The sequence below is a fragment of the Ovis aries genome, chromosome 18, assembly GCF_016772045.2.
Source record: "Ovis aries strain OAR_USU_Benz2616 breed Rambouillet chromosome 18, ARS-UI_Ramb_v3.0, whole genome shotgun sequence".
Taxonomy (NCBI): Eukaryota; Metazoa; Chordata; class Mammalia; order Artiodactyla; family Bovidae; genus Ovis; species Ovis aries.
This window is the reverse complement of record NC_056071.1, coordinates 19,754,448-19,778,344: the sequence shown is the minus strand read 5'-3', so window position 1 is coordinate 19,778,344 and position 23,897 is coordinate 19,754,448. Positions and strand designations below refer to the sequence as shown.

Here is a 23,897-nt window from a genome sequence, read left to right as displayed (position 1 = left end):
GTCTGACTCTTTGTGACCCTATGGACCGTAGGCCACTAGGCTCCTCTGTCCACGGAATTCTCCAGGCAAGAATACTGGAGTGGGCTGCCATTCCCTTCTCAAGGGGATCTTCCCAACCCAGGCATCGAACCCTGGTCTCCCGCATTGCAGGGGGACTCTACCGTCTACAACCAACATCAGACACTTCCACACACAATCAGCGCCCATTGAGCAAGGGTGATGAGGGAGTGGCACTAACCTGACCTTCCAGGGAGGAGGCTGGTGGATGGTAACTGTCTGGCACACACAGCCCAGCTCCACTCAAGGTCTGTTGGGGGAAATACATAAACAATTGAAAGCGTTTTCATTGATAACCTACAGCCTACTTACGGGCAGGATGCCCAGACCTTTGTGCTAGTGGCTAGCTAACCCATTTGACCCCAAAAATGTATAAACAAGATTCACTATTCCCAGACTGTCTGCAGTTCTTTTTCTTTCCTCTTATAAATCCTGATTTTGCCTCTGTTCTTGGACTCACTCTATAAATCAACTCTTCTTGTGTGAGCAAACAGTGTAAATCAAAGGACCAAACTATGGAAAGCGGCCAGAAGTCTGACTTGAGTTACTCTCTGACAGCGTGCCAACTCAAAGATCCATACACAGGACTTCTTGGCTGTTACACACACACCCACACATGCACACACACACACACACACACACACACACACAGGAACTCATGTAAGAACAGAGCACCAGAGGTGTGACTGTCCCAGGCCTTCTGGTCAAACAGGACTCGCACAAATTTAGAGTCATTTGATCAAAGTGTGTCCCTACAGCCCCCATTTCTAAGAAACTTCTCAGTAGATCCTGGACCATGGTTGCCTTCTCTTTAAGAAAAAGAAGGGAAAAGAAAAGAAATAGATCTCTTCCAATGTCTTTATTATTATAATTATCATAATCTTTACTTTTCAAAAATATAAATAGGTGCACGGAACCCTGGTGCCTGCACGGTCCCGGAGGGTGGGGAAAGGTGGGGGGAGGGGTGGGTGACACTCCCATAGGGAAGGAAGTGCCCCCCCACCCAGCCCTGCTGAGATGGACACCTGCTCGGGTGGCAGACCCAGGTGAGAGGACTCGAGGAGGGACCCTTGGAGGGAATCCGACCCCCATGCTTCGAAGATCCCTTGATGGCTCGCTCTCAGTGGGCTGGAAGGCGCCCCCTCTCCCCTGGGCTTCTCCCCGACACAGATGAACTCCATCTTATCCAATACATTCAGCTGCGGTTCCAGAGTTCTTCAGCCCTCGGGTCTCTGCCCCTCCTCCCTCCTCCCTAGCTCTCCCTGGAGGTGAAAGAACCAACGATTGCACTGCTCTTGGATAAAGTCAGGAAACAAAAAATAATCTTCTTTATTTAACTTAACCCCTTCCCTTCTCCCCCTGTCCCTGTGCTGGTCCCTGGAAATGCACGGTGGGAGACTGAAGGAACGTCTCTAAACTTCAGTCCACGGGTTACCATACGTTTGCTTTGCTTTGGCGTTTGGGGGGAACATTAGATGCAGATTTGGCGATTTGGGGGGTGGGCGGGTGCATACACAATGTGGGGTTTATTTTTTTCCTTCTTTAATGGAATTCCTTATATGACAGAAAGCGACAAGGAGAGGACACCATCCGGATGGGGTGTCAGCCTGGCCAGGCTTCTGGGCTCAGCGTCCTGGGCACGTCCGAAAGCTCCTCTCAGTGGGCCGTGCTGGGGCGGCTCCTCCTCAGGGGCCGTGAGCTCCGCTTCTGTAGTCTGCGCTTATAGGTGGCGGCTGGGGTGCAAGGGAAATGGAAAAATCTGGGTGAACTCTGGGAAGAAAGCAGGCCAGCCCAGCCTCCCCAAGTCCTTCTCTGCCGATCCCCTCCCTGTAGAAACCATGGGCTCATGAAGGCAGCCTGAGGTTTTACCTGCTTCTTGGTTTTGATTTTTCTTGGAACCACCTTGGGCTAAGGGGCTTCAGGCTAGAATACTGGAGTAGGAAATGGCAACCCACTCCAGTATTCTTGCCTGGAAAATCCTATGGACAGAGGAGCCTGGGTGGCTACAGTCCCTGGGGTCGCAAAGAGTCGGACACGACTGAGCGACTGATAACAGGGGACTTCGGGTGGATGTTGAAAAGGACAGTAGGGCACTTGCCTTCACCTTCCCCCTCTCAGTGAAAGTGAACCTCCCCAGGGGCAGGGGACATCTGTGACAGAGCCCTCGATGGTGTTGGCAGTGGGGGATAGGGAGGAGGATGTGTTGGCCGGATCTAACGCTGTGTGGGGTGATGCTCACGGTCCGTGCAGGTGATCCGAGGCTCCTCCCAGTGCCCGCTGGGCTGGCACCGGATGGTGGGCACGTGTCGCTGGATGAAGCCCTCGGTGCACTGGTACCGCACCAGGGCGTTGATCTCGTATCGGTCCTTCTTCTGTCCGAAGATTCTGGCGTGCTCCACCACAGGGGGCTCTCCACAGGCCACTGAGGGGCAAACATCCTTCAGAAAGGGCTCTTGGAGGGTCTCCCCTGATGCCCTGTGATGAGCCGGTGTGGTCGTCCTGGCTTTGGGGAGCCAGCTCAGAGTTCAAGGAAGGGGTGGGGAGCCTGGACACCCGGCCATGAGCCCTGCCTGCGGGGGAGGGGCACTTTCATTCTGCACTGAGAATCTGTAAGCCACTGGTTCTGACATCTGGGCTCCTCAATGATTTAGAGCAGCAGGAAGGGAATAAAAGGATGAGGAGTTGGGAAAGAGGGTGAGGGCCAGGCAGACTGGCTGTGACTTCGCTATGATAATGGGCTATGAAAACTGCGGTGCAGGGGAAGGAGGAACCAAAGGAGGCTGGGGGTGGGGAGGGGGGCACGAGGCCAGAAGCAGGAACACTGGCGAGTGTCCCAGCCACACCTCCAAGTCTGCAGACTCAAAGCCAAGGATCAAGGCCTGACAACTCCAACTCGTTCGACTGATGGACTTGGGATCCTAGAGAGGGAGGCTCCCAACTCATGTGCAACTGTGGGTGACTTTCTGTGCTGATACCCAGGGCACTGTGTGTGCAGGGGGCTCTGTCCTCTAGCCTGCACCCTCTCCCTGTCCCTAGTGGTCTGAGCCTTTCCCTTGGCTCTGGGATGCTGGCATGGGGCAAGGCCCCTGCCCCCCAGGTCAGCTCCAATCTGCTACTTGGGCAGGTGAGTGATGCCAGCAGCCAGGAGTCCAGGTGACGTGGCTCAGGTCACACAGCAGGAACCTGGGGTCTTGACTCTGTCCTTGTGGGACCCCTCCCATGCTGCCACTTACCTGTGCCCTTTTTACAGGTGAAGGGCAGCTGGTAATTGCATGGGACATCATTCCACTCGCCCTTCTCATGCCAGATCATCACCACGCAATCCTCCCCAGTGGCAAAAAAGTTGTCAGGCTGGTTGGGGCGCCAGTTCTCAAATTGCTGTGGGTGGGATTGGGGAAGGGGTGAGCAGAGGGCAGAAGTGGGACAGCCTGCCTAACCCCTGCTTTCACTCCCTGTCCAGCCCCTTCCTGGCCATGGCACAAAGACTGCGGAGAGTCTGGTGGTGCCATGGGACTCACGGGCTCTCCAAGGAGGGCGTTGATCACACCACCGGGCTGGGTCATTGTCAGGAACTCAGAAGACCCCGGGTTCACAGTCCCTGTTAATGAGCTGATGCCAATCTCCTCTTCCATATGGGCCAGTGGGGCTGGTCACCAAGCTGCCAGGCTTGGGCAGGACCGGGTGGTAGAGCTACTGTTCCCATGTCCAGACTCTGCCTTTCCAGGTTTCTCCCTCTAGCCTGACTGCAGACAAACGAGGCCCCTTTCCTCTGATGTAGCTGCTCCTCTTCCCCATGACCATAACAGAGCCATGACGTGGTTGACATCTGCCTCTTCTAGCAAGTCTTCCCTGAGGTCCTTTACTGATCTTCATTATTTACTACGTATGCTGTTCAACTGGCATCTATGTTGCTTTCTGTCTATCTACCTCCCTGTGTGGACTCTAGTGCTCTGTGTGCAAGGAACCTCTCTAAACCTTCCTCTTGGGGGCTTCTCAGGTGGCTCAGTGGGTGAAGAATCTGCCTGCCAATGCAGGAGACATGGATCGATTCCTGGGTTGGGAAGACCTTCTGGAGGAGGGCATGGCAATCCATTCCAGCATTCTTGCCTAGAGAATCCCATGGACAGGGGAGTCTGGCAGGCTACAGCCCATAGGGCCACAGGGAGTCAGAGACAATTGAGGCGACTAGCATGCATGCATGCATACATACCCTCTTGGTGATTTGCCCTCATTCATTCATTGCCTGCTTCATCCCCACCCTTCCCTTCATGTTAGTTTTCAGGTGTCCAGTCTTGGGCTAGTCTCTAAAGGTGAGACAAACAAGACACAATCCCGACTTCAGGGCTCCTGGTCTAGCACCTGCTCAGTGAACGTCTGCATGTGATTTGAACATGTCTGTCTCTGAGGGGGTCTTCCTTTATCCTCTCTGGGCCACCAACTATCCTGGGTGCCCCCAGCAGAACTCACCAAGGAGTGTCCATCTGACCAGCGGAAGTCCCCTTCGATGGTCTTGTCATTCAGGCCGATCCACTGGTAGTCCTGGGCATTGTCTAGAGAAAGGGCATGGATATCGGGCACCTGAAGGTATCTGGGAGAAACTTGAGTTAATCGAGACAGAGGGGACGGAGGGGTGGCAGGAGCTGGGTGGGTGCTCAGGAGTGTGCCACCTGCCTCCGGGGTCCTGACAAGGGTCATGATACATGCATGTTTGCAGCGCACTTGGGCCCACCTCCCTGAGCTAACGCAGACTGACGACAAGGTTAGTCTGAGGCTGACTCTGACAGACTGTGGGCTGTCCTGGGTACCGTCAGAACCGCTGGCCCCTCAGCCTGGGGAAATGCCCCCTTTCCCTCCCTCCCTGCCCCTACTGGGCCCAAGTCCACTGACTGCTGGCCAGGGAGGCCCTTGGCTTACGTGGCCATTCCCCTCTCGGGCCCGTAAGGCCCCACTGAACTCACTGTTGACAAACTCCTGCTCCTCGGGGGTGACGATGCTGCTCAGGTGTGACTGCTGCTTCCGGCACTGGCTCTCGGCGTCCACCCAGGTTGCCCGGTCGGGGAAGTGGCGGTAACAGTGGCCCTGGAACTTGGTCCAGCCCTCCTCGCACAGCTTCTGGTCTGCAATACAGGGTAGGGGCTTGAGGAGAGGGCCAGGGGGCCGACTAGGGGTGGTGGATTCCGGTGTTTATCCTGCCTTCTGCGTCACACCCCGAAAGGCAGGGAGAGGCCCCACTGGATGGAGGCTCAAGTGGGAAGCCAGGAGGCCTGGCCCCGCCCCTCATCCCCCAGAGGCCTCTGGGAAATGCCAGGGACCCTCTCTTTTTCTGATATCGCCTCCCTCCCCCGAATCTTTTCTCCTGCCTGCTCGGCAGGACTGGCAGAGCTCAGCAGGCCAGGTAAAAAGAGGTGGGAAGGTAGGAGGTGTTGAGGCTTAAGGACAACTTAAGGAGACTCTGAGGGGCTTCAGGGAGAGAAGGGGCGGCAGGGGAGTGTGTGCAGCTGGCAGGAGCAGGAAGGGCTGGGGGCATGGAATGGAAGCTTGGGTGGGGACAGAGGAGGAGAACCAAGTCCGCTTTGGTCCAAAGAAGACATAGACCTCTAAGTCTTTTGATCAGAGTTGGCTCTAGGAGAGCACGCAATACTGGCTTGGGGTCCATGACCCAGGGACCCTGGTTTTTCGTGTTATTTCTTGGTGGCGGATGAGAAGAGGGACTTCTCTTCCCCTAAATCTATATTGATAATGGGTTCTGAGTTCAGGAAAAAGCACTGAGGTGCAGCTCTTGGAACAGTCTAGAGGGACAGACAGAGGCAGGGGTGTGCTAGAGCTGGTGTGTGTCTTCCCAACTTGGCCTTTATTTTTATTTATATATTGCTGCTCCATGAGGCATGCGGGATCTTAGTTCCCTGACCGGGGATACAACCCATGCCCCCTGCAGTAGAAGCAGGGACTCTTAACCACTGGACCATTATGGAAGCCCCCCAACTTGGCCTTTAGTGGTATGACATCGGTAGCTTCCCTGGCCCTCGTGGGAGTGTTGAATCTTAGAAACCGGCAGGTGCTCCACATCCTCTTTGAGAGGCAGTTGTTAAACATCTACCAGCACAGCACTGGACAGAGGGAATTCCAAGATCCTCTCTTCTTTCTTCCCCTGGTGTCTCACAGGTGAAGGACTGTCCCTAGGGCCCTGGAGCTGAGTGTGGGGCCATGAACCCCTCAGGCTGTGTGGCGGCCTTCTGGTTGGGCAGTTCTAGGAAGAAAAGGATCACTACTGCTTGGCAGGGTTGGAAGACAGACACAGAGAGAAGAGTTCGTGGCCAGCAGTCTTTGAAGAAGGAGGCAGAGCAGCAGGAAGTGCTGAGGAGGAGGTTGCTGGTCCCCCTGCTGCCAACAACTTCTCCAAAGGGTTTGGAAAGAAAGGCGGAGAGGCTTCAGAGATAACTGAGCACCTAAGGAAACCACATACATCATCCCAGGGCTGACTTGGGGGGTCAATTCTTGGACCCCCTTGGGGCCTGAGGGCTGAGCTGGGCTGGCAAAGCTGCAGGGAATAGCTGAGCTGGGAGGAGCCAGGGTCCTGCAAAATGGAGGCTCTGGGGAAATAAACAACAGACCTCCAGGAAGGCTACAAGAAGGCTCAGGGCTACAGCCAAGGTTGGAAGCACCCGCTGGGGGTGGTGAGTGCTCAGGACTGGATGGGAGAAGAGAGGCAGCCCTGCTCAGCTGGGTGTCCAGGCCCAGGGCCCAGTTCTGGGGCTCCGGCAGCACCCTCTCTTTGCTGCATCAGAAGGCAGAGCCCTGTGCAGGCACCTCCTCGCCCAGCCTGGCACCCAAGAGCTGTGGTCTGCATGGACATTCCAGATTCTTCTCCCAGTGGCAAATATTCTGGCACCCTGGGGAGAAAATCCTTATAACTCTCCACTCACACCCCAGAAAAGACCCGTTGCACCAATTTCTTGGAGCCTTGGGGTGAAGGTGGAGGATGGGAAGCTGCAGAGAAGGAGGGTCCAGGCCAAGCCTTTTCATTCAGAATTTCCTCCACCAGCCTGAAACCTTCCAAAACTATCTTCCCAGGCTGATTAGGAGTTTCAGCTGCTGTCTGGAAGCTTCTGGGATGTCCAACTTGAGGTCTCACTGTAAATGGCTTTGAGACCCTAAACACTACCAGCTCTGCATGGATCATTGCTACTAGCAACAGCAAGCCTTTCTGAGTTGGGGTGGCCCTGAGACCCAGGAGGATGGGGAGACTAGGAAACACCAAAGGTGAGAGGGCATCAGGCACAGTCTGGCCTCAGGAAGCTCCTGGCCCACAGCTCCCCTTGGCAGGTCCTGGCCCAGATGCAGAAGCAGAGGGGTTGGCAAGAGGAAGCTCATCCAGTGTAGGGGCCATGGGTTTGATCCCTGGTCAGGAACTAAGATGCCACATGCTGCGTGGTGTGTCCCCCACCCCCCCAAAAAAATTGTTTAAGAAGGAATAGGAAGCTCAGCTCCTGTCCCATGCAACGAGGTTCTGTTCTCTCTGACCAGCCTTTTGCTTTGCACAAGGAAGTGAGAAAGGAAGAGCAGACCGGAGTGGTGTTGACATGGCAGCTGTCATGGTGGCAATGATGACAAGGCGACACGGAGCAGTCCCTGTGCATGCATGACCTGAGCATGCTGGTGACATGGGAGCTCTCAGACAGATTGACCACAGCTCTCTCCAGAGAGGAAGTCAGCCTGGCCAGTGTGGTGCGGTGGCTCCCCGGGCCATGGAGGGGCCACTCAGGTCCCATGGGCAATACGGCAGGCAGACACAAGCCCACGGGCATGCTGGGAGGATCCATGGCCATCATCCAGAGCAAGGACCAATGACTCCCACCCACAGCTTCCTTCAAGACAAATGCATGGCATCAGCTCTATCTTCTTAGTCTGATGCAGGCAGCAACTTTGCTGGTGGCATCTGGCAGACCTGGAGGAGGTTAGTGTTTGAAAGTTTCCTCTAGAGCCCCACCTTCCAAAACACAGACTGGCCTGGCCTGCCTGGCTCTTCTGCGGTCAGGTCAGCCAGTGCACCAGAGGAGGGTTTCTGTGGGGAACAGCGAGAGAAGGAGTGAGAGTGAGGGAGGCTGACTTCTCAGTTGTGGCCCCGGAAGTGGCTGCCTGGATGGATCTTGGGTTGGGGGGAGTCCAGCCAGGGCCTAGAACCTGTGGTTAGCAGGGAAGGGTGAGGGAGGAAGAGTGGGTGCAGCAGTTAGTAACATTAGCTGAAGCCAAGACGGCCGTACCAATCTCACACATGTCCCCTTGGTAGCTGGGAAGGCATAAGCATGTGAAAGAGTCGATGGCGTCCACGCAGGTGGCTCCATTCAGACAAGGGCTTGAGAGGCACTCGTCAATGTCTGCAAGAAACCAAGGGCCACCATTAGGTCTCCTGCCCGCAACTCCAGCTTCTCTATTGCATTGCAGCTTCTTTATGGGTGGCCAGCCCTGCGGTTCTCCACAGCCCTGGATTTCCTAAGAACTGTTGCTGCTGCTGCTGCTGCCGCCATCTTGGAGCACTGACCCAAAGATCCAACAAGGGTTTTCTCGCATGTGTGTGATTCTTGACTGGCAAGCTTGGGGCATTGGAGCCAGGTTTCCCAGCAGGTGAAGAGATCTGGGGCTTCTGAAGGCAAAGGCCTATTGTGAGAGTGAGCTTGGAGTTCCTCCAGGTGTCTTCTCTTGTGAATATTTCAAGCGGCCTTGGGGTCTGAATTGGCTCTCAACATGGCAGTGAGCAAGGACGCTGGAATTCAAATACTGGAAACTTAGAGCTCCTTCTTTTCCTAACTTCTTCTGTCCTTTTGAACCAAGAAAAGAGGACAAGGCCATGTAGTACTAGAACAAACAAGCTAGAAGTGGTTTGCAGAGTACAGGTTCAGGAGAAAATGGCAGCGTGGAATATTCACGAGATTTCTTTTTTGGTTGCAGAACCTTCTTTGTCTTCAGTAAATAAAAGTCTAGAGTATCTTATAAAGATGAAGCCAACTTTGTTATCTTGGGGGGATGGAACAGAAACCCAGTCTAATATCTCCCCATGTAATCTTCTCTTCCAGCCAAAGGCCTCAAAACAGGGACATCTCCAGTGAATCATGATTTCTAGAAGGGTTGCATCCTGGCCAGTGGGAGACCAGTGTTGGAAGCTGGCGAGGCACTTAGTAAGTGGCCAGCCACCAGCACCAGCCTGGGATACTGGCAGGTCTCCATCAGCCTTGTTCCCCGGAAGACTCTTCTCTCCTTTTGTTCTTCTGGTCCAACATGTTCTTTGTGATCCATCTTTGTGGGACTTATACTGGTAAGTCATTGGCCTTTGCCTCAAGTTTTCACCCATTAGCCAAGATGAGAACTGGAACTCCTTATCTCGTCTTTCTGTATCTTTCAGAGAAGCCAGAGACCTAGAAGATCCTTCTACTCTTTTTGTATTCGTTCTTCAAAGGCACCTGCTGGGTTCCTTCCTCTGAGAACATGACAAAAGGTATTGGAAGCTCCTCTTCCCAGGGGATTCATACAATTCTGGAATGAATAGATTCCACTGTCTTGTAAGTCAGCATGATGTGTAAAGCTATGTTCATACAAACTTCAGGACCTGATGTGTTGATGGGTGGTCTCCACGTAGGCACCTTCCTAAATACGTTCCAGGACTTAGTTCTTACTTCTAAAGAACAGACTAAACCGTTAAAGTCAATCCTCTGAGAAGAAGATAAAAGCACTTTCTTCTGGATCCTTTTCACTAGTGCGTCACTGATGTCATCTAGACCTGAGCTGGGTTTGTGCCATGAGAGGCCCTGAGAATCTCAAGTCCTCAGGGAGGTCTCTCTTCCCACAGAGTTCTTGACTTCATTTCAGGGAGTTGTATACCATGGGCTAGAAACCAACAGTTCCAAGTTTGAAACTGTTCCAAGCAAAACCAAAATGCATGGAGGAATGGGCTGAAATCCCAGCATGCACTTGGATTCCCAGCATGCACCAGGATTCTCAGCAGCAGCAGTAGCAGCAATAGGTCAGGCCGGTGGGCTGGGCAGAAGCTGGGGGAGGCTCTTTTGCTTCTACTGTTGTCTTTTGGTCCATTAGCATCATTATGGGAGACGGGAAGCACTGGGCAAGGGGATATTAAGCAAATGTAGGCGCTAAAGCAGTTGTACAGAGCAGGGACGGGAATGGCCCTTGGGAAGAAGAGCTAGACATCAACCCTGGGGCCTCTGGCCAACCATGGGGGAGAGGGTGGGAGGGCAGAGGCCCAAGGGAGGTCAGGCCCAGTGGCCTCCAGTGGTCCCAGAGGCTTATTTTACATCACTTGCCCTCCCCAGGTGGCCTGCGCCCTGGGACAGTGCGTTTTCTTTTGTTGTGTTTGGCCAAGGCGCAGAATCTGAGAAGGCTGCAGGGACTGAAACTCAAGGAACTAGTTTCCTGGGCTCAGAAGCTGTTTCATACAGCGCCCAAGATTCACAGATGAGGAGGGAAGGAAGGACCATAATCCTGAAGACCTGAGAGCTTGTGAGCAGCACTGGGGCAACTTAGGCCATTGGCAGTATGGAGAGGGCGGGACAGCCTGAGTGGGGCCTTCTCTTTAGTCACTCAGGCCTGTGGTGCCTCTTCTCTTCCTCTGACTAGAAGAGCCATTCTGGCCCTAATTCACCCCACCTCTTTCAGTGAAGGCAGTTAGAACATTGTTTATCTTCTGAAACCATGAGAACAGTTGGGCTGGGCCCTGCTGTACTTTGGGGACCCCAGACAAGGTGACAGCAAATGGAGAATGGGAAGGGCTTTGGGCAGACTATTTGAAGGAAGAGAGGAAAGAGAGGGAGCCATTATCTTCCAAGAATCTTCTCTGAGCCAGACACCATATCTCACAACCACTTATCCTCCAAGTGTTCCTATAGCATGGATATCATTGTGTCATATTATAGATAAGAAAACAAATGAAGTGACCTGCCCATGCTGGTAAGAAGGGGAGACAGACTGGAGGAGATGGAGGAGAGAATTAGACCATGAGGATGAAAGCCAGGCCTCTGTTATATGTGGAGAGAGAGAGACACTGGAGTCCTGGATCTCACCATCTCATTACCATTTGTACCTCCCCAGCCAAGGGCTCACAGGTCATCACTGAGTAGGGACTCTGAGTTGGCTTTCCACTATTCTAACCAAAAGGGATTTTTTGTTCCTGAACAAGGCTTTCTAGTGATGTCGCTAGCTAAGAACCCCTGGTGAAGGTGATGGGAATAAAGATACTTGCAAATAATCCCCTTGGCCTCTGAACTGGAGAACTCAGGCCTCTACCCTGAATATATCTTGTCCAGCTGTTGCCTGGGTCAGAACTCAAGACATCCAACTTAGAGTTTCTTTTGTTTACAGAAAAAGTTGAGTGACAGGTGCTTTTACTCAAGTGATATCCAACCAAAGGGGCTGCCACTCATAAATACCATGGTATAAGTGCTACCCTTCAAGTTGTTCAGTGCACAACCTGTGTGGCTCTATATGATGACCCTGGACATGACTTTACTGAACAAGGATGTGGGGGTAGAAATCCCCTCAAGAAGCATAGAGGCAATTTCTTAGCTCGACAGATGCTCCACACCCTGCAAAGACCTAGGATCTATCAGGATGAACAGAACTGAACGTATATACTTGCTTTCTGGTATGTCACAATTGATAGTAGGACTATGTGTGTGTACTCAGTTGTGTCTGACTCTTTGCCATCCCATGGATTGTAGTCTGCTAGGCTCCTCTGTCCAGGGAATGCTCTAGGAAAGAATACTGGAGCAGGTTGCCATTTCCTACTCCAGGAGAAGGACTATAACAGCATATTTATCAGTTCCAATTAGCTTTAAAAATAAACATGATTAAAGTATAGTTATTTATATGGTCAAGTCTTTTATATTTTAAAGGTTGATCTTAGATGCAACTTTAATATCCTACTTCTTAAATTCAATTAGTTGCCTGTTAAAATCTGCCTGTGGACTTCTTGGTTATGTCAAGTCAAGATGTAATTTGTATCTTCACTTGTAACCCTGTATTTTTACTTGCTTTGAAAGCATTTCCCCCAATCCCCAGGGATAAGGTTTCACTGGAATTCAAACATCACCCCACTGGGGGAAGAGACAGTGTCAGATTATAGATCAGAATTTCAAATCCACAAAGTGAAAAATGTCAATAAAACAGAAAAGAGTCTGATTAAAATTTAAGTTCATGCCCTTCTAACCATGGAGTTTAGAGAAATCCAGGCAATGCCAGTGATTGCTAGGAAATTGAACGTGAGATCTGATTTCTTAAACTTAGCTGCCCATTAGAATCATTGTGATAGTTAATTTTTAGATTAAAAAAAAAATTACCAACACCATCAGAGTCCCTCTCCAGACCAAGTGAATCAGAATTGCTCATGGTGAGGCCCAGGTATGGCACTTTTAAAAAGCATTCCAGCATTTCCCTGGTGGTACAGTAGATAAGAATTCAGCTGCCAGCACAGGGGATGTGGATTCGATCCCTGGTCTGGGAAGATTCCACTTGCCACAGGGCATCTAAGCTGGTGTGCCACAGTTACTAAACCCATGACTACTGAGGCCTGTGTGCCTAAAGCCCATCCTCTACAAGAGAAGCCACTGCAATGAGAAGCCCAAGCACTCGAGAGTAGCCCCCACTTGCCACAACTTGAGAAAGTCCATGCACAGCAACAAAAGACTCAGGGTAACCAAAAATAAATAAATAAATAAATAAAAATAATAAAGTATCCCAGGTGATTCTAAGGAGCTGCGAGGATTGAAACCTCAGGATCAGAAATCTAATTCCTACAGGAAATACTGTGTTAACAATGGAAGTGAGGAGAGTGCTTCTGCTTTTTAAGTTGATAGGAATAGGATAGTCTTGGGTTTATTTTTTGCCACATCTTGTGGCCTGTGGGACCTTAGTTCCCCCACCAAGTATCAAACCTGCACCTCCTGCTATGGAAGCGAAGAGTCTTATCCACTGGACTGCCAGGGAACTCTCCAGTTCAGTGCTTACTGCCAAAGAATCTGTAGCAGTAGTAGTGCTCAGCCGCTAGTCGTGTCTGACTGCGATCTCATGGACTGTAGCCCTCCCGGCTCCTCTGTCCATGGGATTTACCAGATAAGAATACTGGAGCGGGTGCCATCTCCAGTATGGCAATACTGGTTGCCAGCTCCTACTCCAGGGGATCTTCCCAACCCAAGGACTGAACCTTCATCTCCTGTGTTAGCAGGCAGATTTTTTTAATCACTGTGCCACCTGGGAAGCCTTGCTAAAGAATCTGAGTATTCATTAAGCATTTACTTTGCTGTAAAGAGTACAGATTAATAAATTTATCAAGCACTTGTTTACAGAACGCTGACTAAACAAGATGACACAGATCTATAAGGCCTTCTAACAACCTGTAGTTCCTGGTTCTAGAGCCACATGACAGATGGATGCTGGACACCATCTGCAGTCCTTTTGGAAGCACCAAGTCTTGAGTTAAATTGAACAGGAGTGACTTGGGACCCCAGGGGTATTGTGGTGGGCACTGAGATGCCAGATTTTGCACGTGGATGATTCTTACTACTTGCTCTTTAGAGATGACAAAGCTTTTCGTAATCAGCAGCATGAGAGACAGAAAAGGGAACCTGTGAGATGTACATGGATGATCTTAATCCTCACAGCAGTGTTTCTCGGCTCTGCCTCCACTGGAGTCACCTGGGAGTTTAAAAAACCCCAGAGCCAAGGCCACAGGACTATTCTAATCAGAGTCTGTAGGAGTGGGACCGAGGCACCAGGTCTTAAAGCAGAGAACCACTATCTTTGACCCTGTTTACAACTGAGGTAGCGAGGGCTCGTCTGTGTCTAGTTGAACCAATGCAATACTACAGCCACTCTTCATTCTGGTTCCCCTGAAATCTAGCTTCTAGCTTTTTAAGACCAACAACTGGTTGTTATGTTCAAGAGAAGGTTTCTTATTCAGCTGGATGTGTTAAGCAGTGAAGACTTCAATTCTTTTTTTAAATCACAAATTCATTTTTTTGATATTAGCACACAAATGTTTTCAATACAAAAAGTGTTAGAAATTGTTAGTCGCTCAGTCGTGTCCAACTCTTTGTGACCCTATGGACTCTAGCTCACCAGGGTCCTCTGTCCAAAAAATTCTCCAAGCAAGAATACTGGAGTAGGTAGTAATTTTCTTCTCTAGGGGATTTTCTTGACTCAGGGATGAACCTGGGTCTCCTACATTGCAGGCATATTCTGTACCATCTTTGCCACCAGGAAATTATATCCCGGAAAAAGAACTAGTAATATGCTATTAAAATAATGCCTATCAATATAACTCAAACTAAATGGCCAATTGATTAGGTAATTACTGAATAGATCTAATTTAATTGTTAATTGAAATAATAAGTGTTTCCTCAACTGGTCACTGTAATCATCTTTTAACCCAGTTGGTTAGTTAAGTCGCTCAGTGTGTCTGACTCTTTGCAACCCCATGGACTATATGTAGCCTGCCAGGCTTCTCAGTCCATGGAAATTTCCAGGCAAGGATACTGGAGTGGGTTGCCATTTCCTTCTCCAGGGGATCTCCTGACCCAGGGATCGAATCCAGGTCTCCCGTACTGCAGGCAGATTCTTTACCATCTGAGCCAATTGGTTGGGATATGCGTTAATTACAGAGTGTTTCGCACTTTTATCCACCACCCTCACCACATGCACATAACAGCATAGGTTTGAAGGCCTCAGTTCTTGACTGGACTCACTCAGTGGAGTTAGGCAAATTGCTTAACCTCTAGGGGCTGCACTTTCAAATGGACATGATTACCAGGCTCTCAGAGCTGCCTGGGAAGAAACTGTAGGAAGGAACGCCCATTGGAAATATACATGATTAAAGAAAAGGTGTCTTTAGAGCAGATTAGCTAAGGCCCATTGTCACCTACTTCTAATTTCAGAGGTGCCAGGATGCGAGCCTTGCTGCGTGACTTCTGATACCAGTGTTCCATTTTTGTTTCAAGTATCAGGTTGGAGAAGGAGTTGCTAAGAATGGAGAGAGGTGTCAGAAGATACTAAAAGAGGGCAAGGGGGCTCTGATCCTGGTGGCTGCCCCCATCCCAGAAGCCCTGCTGGGCCCTGAGTCTGTTCCTCACTGACCCAGGCTGGGCTGGCTGACACAGCTGAGCTCCATAGCACTTCACCCAAGACGGGCGCCCTGCTGCTCTCCACCTGCACACCCAGACCTGGGAGTGGGGACGTGTCTGCACACCTGGCAAGACGTCTACCAGTCACTTCTACTGCCGACTGAGGACTCTGTGTGCTGCAAAGCACACCAGGTCTTTCCAAGTTTTCATCAGAGGTGATCTCTCCCAGGACAGAGGTAGTGCTCTGCCTTCCCCGTGGGGGTGGGAGACAGAGGGGTGTGTCTACAGCCCTGGGGTCACTATGGCTCAGTGGAAGCACTGTCCCCTTGGTAGAAAGGCCAGGACCTTCCTAGGAGAACCCACCTTCTCTGGCCACAGAGGCCTATAGTGTTCTCAGTCACGGCCCCCACATGTGGGCAGAGGCTGATCCCAAAGGGGAAGAGAGTGAATAGTATATACCCTAGAGCCTGTTTGTATATATCTATATCTATATCTATCTATCTATCTATCTATCTATCTATATACATTTCCTGTGTAAGTGCCAAGTATATAGCAAGTTTATATTAAGAGTGTATATATATTACGAGTATATAACTCATTCACAGTAATTTCCCTACATGTGAGCCTTCAAGTTGCAAACTTTCAAAGATGCAAATGTGCATGTGGTTCCAGCAAGGAAATGGAACCCGTGCCATCAGCATCAGGCATGAGTGACATGGCAGCTTGCCCTCCATCTCCTGTTGCTGACGACCCTTCAGCTCGACCATCTCCCACCTCCTCTCCCTCCTCGTCAGTAACTCTTCTTGCCTGTTCACTCACTGCCAGTGCCTGTATGCCAGTGTTATACTTCTCAAGGTACTGTCCTGTATGATTAAAAATGTTTTCTTTGTTTTTGTGTTTGTTTTGTATGTATTATTTGTGTGAAAAGTATTCTAAACCTATTACAGTACAGTATTCTATAGCCAACTGTATTAGTTGGGTACCTAGGCTAATTTTCTTGGACTTAGAACAAACTGGACTTATGAATGTGGTCTTTGTACAGAACTCATTTACCTGGAAGGTACTTGCTGTATTATTGTGCATATATATTGGTATCTATATTAATGTACCTTTGTGTAGGATATAAAGGCATTTTGCATGTGTCTTAGGAATGAAGCCCTTTAATGGAAGGCCTTGGGTCTCAGATTTCTGACTCCAGACACAAGTAGGGGTAAGGATGTGGAGGCAGTGCAGAGAGCTAATCCAAGAATCTGAGCTTGGAGGGAATTCGGTATTTCTTCCCTCAAGGGTGGTGATGTTGATGAGCTGAAATGTCCTCATGGCCACAGGCCTCTAGGTGCTCAGGGAGCGACACATAGATTATATCATCTCATTTTGGGAGCCACCTCCAATCAGAGGATCCCCCAGGCTCCTCACTTATCTCACAAGCTGCTTGGATAAACAGAGGCCCCAGCATGGTGGGTGCTCAAGGGTGGAGCTCTGCTGGGTCATAGCTGACCTGCAGCCATGAATCCTGGAGCTGGGAGTGATGAGTTCTATCTGTGTCATCTCATTTAAGGCAAGAAAGGTACTCAAACCCCACCCAGGCCTAAGCATAGAGGGGCTTTCCCAGAGGGGTCCACTCTGCATGATGCAAGACAGCCTACCCTCAGACTTTCCCTCCCAGGGACTTCAGGGCATGACTGGCTCTCTTCAATACACTCCCTAGCTCAACATTTTTTTTTAAGTCTCCAGCTTTATCTTCAAAATTCACGCACCTTTTGGATTTTGCTCATAAAACAATCATTGGCTTGACAAAAAAAAAAAAAAAAAAAAAGAACTACTTCTCAATTTAATGACTTTTTTTCTCCTAAACCATCATGCAGAACAGACCCTCTAGAAAGACATGCCATGTTTATCCTGTGGCTGCTACCCCAACATATCACTATGTACTCTCCTACGCCAGTGTGACAAGAAGCCTGCACCTCAGGTGACCTCGGACACCTCCTCCCGACCCTTCTGTCTGCACCCCCATCGCCACCGAGGGTCCTACCTATGTCGCAGTGCTTGCCAGTGTGGCTGGGGGGCACAAGCATATGACTTGTCCCTCCGTCTCCTGGCAGGTCCCAGCGCTACAGGGCTTAGCACAGCAACTGGTAGAGGCTGCAACCCCCAGGGAGAGGCTGGGCATCAAGAATGTAGCTGCCTGGGGTATAGTGCAGGCTCCAAGACCTCCAGGGTGGGGCCCCAGGCCACAGAAACCCACAAGGCTGGTTTTGGGTCAACATGATTTCTGGGGACTCTCTCCCTCCTGAGCCCCTGCTTCTGGCAGGGCTGAATTCTCTGACTGGACTCTCAGTACACAGGGGGATGCAAGGGGTCCCAGAAAATAAAGGAAAACCAGCAGCTGCTGGGTTTGTGTCAAGGCGAGACCATCACCACAGTACAGAGGAGGGTTTACTTGCACAGGGTCGGGGCGAGGACCCAGGGTCCAAAGGCAGGACACAGCTGAACTGATGCATCATATTAACTTGAACTGTACAGGTTTTAACCCTGCACAAAGCAAATATTGGCACATAAATGTCATCAGCAGATTCATTCTCTCTTCTCACACTCACTCCATGGGCCAGGGGCAGGAGAATAATTTCCAGCACTATCTAAACAGTACTTCTCGTGCCGAGTCCAGATAGTTGAGTTCATATATAAATGTTTGTGTGATGTAACTCTACTGTGACCGTAACAATTGTGAACCTACAAGTGTGTACTGTGTGCAAAAGGTAAATCCTTGTTCTCGACATATTTATATCTCATTTACTCTCCCCTGGTACTATTGCTGTTTTACAGATGAGGCTCAGAGAGGTTAAGAAACTCGCCTAAGCCTGCACAGCTCAGAACCTTGAGTCTACACTGCTTCCTACCATGCTACAGTCTGAATCACTCCGACCCACTTAGGGGAAAATAATTCCAACTGTACCTGTTGTGGTTGCCTCTGAATCATCTGTCCCTCCTGTGGAGGTTGGGATAGAAGCATCAGTTGGGGAGGTGGCTGTGTCGGCTGTTTGACTCTCTTCTCCTGAGTGCACAGGGCTTGAGGATTCGATTTCTAGACGCGCCTCTGCAGGGCGCTGGGTCTGCTGAGTCCACTCGGATTCTGGGATGGTGGTGCTGATGACAATATCCAGCCCTGAGGTGTGGCCAGACAGGTCTCCGCTGGTGTCAGTCCTGTCTCCAGAAGCCAGGGGAGTGGCGGAAGGTGAGCCTGATGCCTCTACACTCACGTCAAAGGCGGTGGTTGACTCTCCACTCACTTCTGGGGTGGCCAAGCCCTCTGTGGGGCCTTCTGGAAAGGCTGAGGGCCTGCCACTTGCTCCCAGGCCTGAGGTTCCCTCCAGATCAGCTTCATGGAAGGTGGAGGTGGTTTCACTCAGGTTAGGGGACCCGGAAGCTCCTCCACTTGCCTCGGGGGCAGCAGACGCTCCCACCTCAGCCTCGGGATAGGCTGATGTCTCACCGCTGGATTCTGGGACTGGTGACGCTTCTACCCCAGATCCAGGGAAACTTGGCACATCCCCAGACACAGAGGCTTCACCACTGGATTCAAAAAGTTTGGGGGTGTATGTTACGGGGGGTCTCTGGCCCAGTTCCTGGGAAACGGTTGGTTCAGTAACACCCTCCACCAACTCAGACGTGATTAACGTAACTTCTGGAAGTCCGGAGGGCTCCCCACTGGTGCTCGTTGCTGCAGAAGATTCCCCACTTACATCAGTGGCGCCAGAAAAGTCCCCACTAAAATATGGAGTACTTGCGGGCTCCCCACGGGGCTCCACTAGTCCAGACTGAAGCCCACTTTGGTCCAAAGATCCCAAATGGTCTCCAGACATGTCTGGTGCTCCAGAAGGGGTACCGCTAAGTTCCAGAATGCCTGAAGGCCCTTCTCCTGCTTCTTGGGCAGTTGGAGCCTGGGTTACAGATTCCACCAAAGTCCTGTCTACAAAAGAGACAGTGGGGAAACCAGACGGAAGTCCACTGCTGTCATATGCTCCGGAGGGCAGGCTGCTCCCACTCGCAGCTCCGGAGGCTTCTCCACTGACCTCAGTTACTCCGCTTGGCAGGCCACTGAATTCTGGAGGTTGGGGCGTAAACCCACTGGAGTCAATTGCTCCAGAAGACAGTCCACTGACATCCACTAGCCCAGATGTGCCTGAGAGACCCGCCTCTCCTGAAGGGAGGCCACTGAGTTCCACAGATCCTAAGCCTTCTTCTTCTTTAAATGTCGTTGGGGTCACTTCAACCAAACTGGTGTCCACGAACATAATGCCAGAAGATTCACCACTGCCACTCACAGCACTGGAAACCAGGTCAGGGACCCCGGATGTTGTTCCACTGAACTCTGGCAAACCCGATGGTTGCCCACTGAGATCAGGGATCCCGGGTGCTTCTCCACTCAGGTCGGTTATGCCGAATGGTGGACCAAGGCCAGAAAGAATTCCAGAAGCTTCTCCACTGATTTCTGGTTGTCCAGAGGGCAGTCCGCTAAGCTCAGTCACGCCAGATATTTCTCCAGAAAACCCTGATGGCTGCCCACTGACCTCAAGAAGCCCGGAAGTTTCCCCACTAATGTCAGGAAACCCTGAGGGCTGTCCACTGACACCAAAGAGTCCAGAGGTTTCCCCACTGATCTCAGGAGACCCAGATGCTTGGCCACTGAGTTCAGCTCCTGAAGAGAGTCCGCTTGCTCCTCCACTAATGTCCAACTCACTGAAGGGCAGCCCAGATGTTTCTCCAGCACCGCTGATGTCAATGGTTCCCCTTCCTTCTAGTTCACCTGCTGTGGTGGCTGTGACGACTTCCACCAACGTAGTATCCACCAGAGAGACAGTTGGGAGCCCAGATGGAAGTCCACTGAAATCAGGAAGGCCAGAGGACGGGCCACTTCCAAGGTCCACCCCAGAATACTCACCACTAAATCCAGAAGGAAGACCACTTGCTTCTGGAGCTTGCCCACTTCCTAAAGTTACAGAAGGTATTCTGCCAAGGTCCAAGGCTCCAGAAGCTGACCCAGTCAAGTCTTCTTTTCCAGAAGTCAACCCACTGAGATCCCCAGCTCCAGAAGCAGAGATCTCCAGACCTTCCCTTCCAGAAGGAAGTCCACTAAGGTCCCCTACTCCAGAAGCAGAAGTCTCTAGATGATCCTCTCCTCCAGAAGGAAGTCTACTGAGGTCCTCTACTCCAGAGGCTGAGATCTCTAGATGACCTTCTCCAGAAGGAAGAACACCGAGGTCCTCTACTCCAGAGGCAGAGACTTCTGGACCTTCTCCAGAAGGAAGTCTGCTGAGATCCTCTACTCCAGAGGCAGAGATCTCTAGATGACCTTCTCCAGAAGGAAGAACACCAAGGTCCTCTACTCCAGAAGCAGAGACTTCTGGACCTTCTCCAGAAGGAAGTCTACTGAGGTCCTCTACTCCAGAAGCAGAGACTTCTGGACCTTCTCCAGAAGGAAGTCTACTGAGGTCCTCTACTCCAGAAGCAGAGACTTCTGGACCTTCTCCAGAAGGAAGTCTACTTAGGTCCTCTACTCCAGAAGCAGAGACTTCTGGACCTTCTCCAGAAGGAAGTCTACTTAGGTCCTCTACTCCAGAGGCAGAGACTTCTGGACCTTCTCCAGAAGGAAGTCTGCTGAGATCCTCTACTCCAGGGGCAGAGACTTCTGGACCTTCTCCAGAAGGAAGTCTACTGAGGTCCTCTACTCCAGAAGCAGAGACTTCTGGACCTTCTCCAGAAGGAAGTCTACTGAGGTCCTCTACTCCAGAGGCAGAGACTTCTGGACCTTCTCCAGAAGGAAGTCTACTGAGGTCCTCTACTCCAGAGGCAGAGACTTCTGGACCTTCTCCAGAAGGAAGTCTACTTAGGTCCTCTACTCCAGAAGCAGAGACTTCTGGACCTTCTCCAGAAGGAATTCCACTCAGGTCTACTCCAGAGGCAGAGATCTCTAGATGACCTTCTTCTCCAGAAGGAAGTCCACTGAGGTCCTCTACTCCAGAGGCAGAGACTTCTGGACCTTCTCCAGAAGGAAGTCTACTTAGGTCCTCTACTCCAGAGGCAGAGATCTCTAAATGAACCTCTCCTCCAGAAGGAAGTCTACTTAGGTCCTCTACTCCAGAGGCAGAGACTTCTGGACCTTCTCCAGAAGGAAGTCTGCTGAGGTCCTCTACTCCAGAGGCAGAGACTTCTGGACCTTCTCCAGAAGGAAGTCTGCTGAGGTCCTCTACTCCAGAGGCAGAGATCTCTAGATGACCTTCTCCAGAAGGAAGAACACCGAGGTCCTCTACTCCAGAGGCAGAGACTTCTGGACCTTCTCCAGAAGGAAGTCTACTGAGGTCCTCTACTCCAGAGGCAGAGATCTCTAGATGACCTTCTCCAGAAGGAAGAACACCGAGGTCCTCTACTCCAGAGGCAGAGACTTCTGGACCTTCTCCAGAAGGAATTCCACTCAGGTCTACTCCAGAGGCAGAGATCTCTAGATGACCTTCTTCTCCAGAAGGAAGTCCACTGAGGTCCTCTACTCCAGAGGCAGAGACTTCTGGACCTTCTCCAGAAGGAAGTCTACTTAGGTCCTCTACTCCAGAGGCAGAGATCTCTAAATGAACCTCTCCTCCAGAAGGAAGTCCACTGATGTCCTCTACTCCAGAAGCAGAAACTTCTGGGCCCTCACCCCCAGAGGGCAACCTGTCAACTATGGGAGGACTGGTCCATGTAATTCTCTCTTCTTCCCCTGAAGGCAGTCCACTTTCCACAGGCAGGCCTGAGCCCACTGTAGGGGTGAGCCCACTGGAGTCAAGGTCTTCAGAGGGCAGTCCACTTGCACTTTCCCCTGAGGGCTGCCCACTGAAGTCTAGGTGTCCTGAAATTTCTCCACTGCCTGTGAAGTCACCACTGACTTCGGGCACCCCAGATGCCTCCCCAGAGGTTGGTAGCTCAGTCCTGCTGGGCACTGGGGCTGAAAGTGTGGATGGCTCCTCTGAGGGGAAAGGCTCCTCTGAGGGGATTGGTTTCTCTGAGGGGAATGGTTCCTCTGGGGGGAATGGCTTCTCTGAGGGGAATGGCTCCTCTGAGGGGATTGGTTTCTCTGAGGGGAATGGTTCCTCTGGGCGGAATGGCTTCTCTGAGGGGAATGGCTCCTCTGAGGGGATTGGTTTCTCTGAGGGGAATGGTTCCTCTGAGGGGAATGGCTTTTCTGAGGGGAATGGCTCCTCTGAGGGGATTGGTTTCTCTGAGGGGAACAGTTCCTCTGGGGGAAATGGTTTTTCTGAGGGGAACGGTTTCTCTGAGGGGAACGGCTTTTCTGAGGGGAATGGCTTTTCTGAGGGGAACGGCTTCTCTGAGGGGAACAGTTCCTCTGGGGGGAATGGTTTCTCTGAGGGGAACGGCTTCTCTGAGGCTGAGGGCACTTCCGTTGCAGAAGGGCCTTCTGTGTGTTCCTCTGTTGCTTCTCCAGTGGGAGGCCATGTAGGAGGGATCCCTGGAGGAAAGGAAGAAGAAAGATGAGGTATGAATTTAGTAACTCTGCCCCATTTTAAGCTCATGCAGAGAAGCTGAACTCCATCTCTTCCACAGTAGGACTTTTTCATCAAGAGCTCAGAGATCTGTCTAGACATTTTGTAATGGACCCTCGCACAAACACTTGGGAGAATGGGGACCAGGAAACTCCCCACCACCCTCAGGCTCTGCTTTGTGAGACTCTAGGGGGCACCACCCATACAAGTCACAGTATGTGAGAGCCTGGCTGCCGCTGAAGGCAATCAAGGTCACCTTCTTTCAAGTGTTTCTACATTATCACCTCATTTATCTAGAACTATGATTTTTAAAGTGTGGTCTTTGGACCATCAGCACTGCATCAGCTCGGAGATGGACAGAAAAGAAGATTCTCAGGTCCCTCTCCAGTTCCACTGAATTAGGAAATCTGGGGAAGGACATGGCACAATGTGTTTTAACATTTATACCCCCATGTTTGGGGCAGGACATGGCATAATGATTTTATGACCATTCTGATAATCTTTGTAAGTGAGAATTGTGCACCAGAACTCATCCTTCTGAGGACAAGAGGGATGTTTGCAAAAATACATCAACTTTTTCCATTCTGAGACCCCTAATAGGGCTAATAGAGAGGATTTGGACAAGAGAGAGAGAGAGAAAAGGCAGAAACCCCATAACTCTAAGTAACTATGGTTACATTATTTCCTTTCTGTCCTGTTTCCTTTGGCATTGAAAAATAACTAGCTGGGATTGTACCTTGCATGTATTTTTGGGCTAATTTCTCAGGCAGAGAACCTGAGCACAGAGGGTGCTGGGTCCCAGTGGTCAGGCTCACTGCCTACTCTCACTTAAAGGAGAATCCTGGATAAGGGTGGGGAGCTCAGGAACTGTGGTGGCATGCATACCAGAGGATTTTAGGTGGATATTTATCTATGTATTTAAACACACATACACACGTGTGCATGCACGCTCTTTCACTTCAGTTGTGTCTGACTCTTTGTGACCCCATAGACTGTAGCCCGCCAGACTCCCCTGTCCGTGGGATTCTCCAGGCATGGATACTGGGGTGGGTTGCCATGCCCTCCTCCAGGGGATCTTCTCAACCCAGGACTCAAATCCAGGTCTCCCACAATGCAGGCAGTTTCTTTACCACTGAGCCACCAGGGAATTTCCCCACACTCATACACATAAATATATACACACCAC

General features: G+C 51.0%; 1 protein-coding gene across 4 annotated transcripts in view; it reads right to left on the bottom strand.

Annotated features, from left to right (window-relative positions):
• Window positions 1-901: 901 nt before the first annotated feature.
• ACAN (aggrecan) overlaps window positions 902-23,897 on the bottom strand; it is a 68,186-nt gene continuing 45,190 nt past the window's right edge. For 2 of the 4 annotated variants that reach the window (XM_060401386.1, XM_027957060.3), the window contains 7 exons: window positions 18,133-22,677; window positions 8,319-8,432; window positions 5,016-5,174; window positions 4,525-4,607; window positions 3,291-3,435; window positions 2,297-2,479; window positions 902-1,790 (listed from right to left, as the gene is read on the bottom strand). In XM_060401386.1, the coding sequence (XP_060257369.1) occupies window positions 1,714-1,790; window positions 2,297-2,479; window positions 3,291-3,435; window positions 4,525-4,607; window positions 5,016-5,174; window positions 8,319-8,432; window positions 18,133-22,677 (5,306 nt within the window). In that variant the 3' untranslated portion in view covers window positions 902-1,713. The remainder of the gene's footprint in view (window positions 1,791-2,296; window positions 2,480-3,290; window positions 3,436-4,524; window positions 4,608-5,015; window positions 5,175-8,318; window positions 8,433-18,132; window positions 22,678-23,897) is intronic. The other 2 variants (XM_060401387.1, XM_027957062.3) reach the window with 1 other exon arrangement.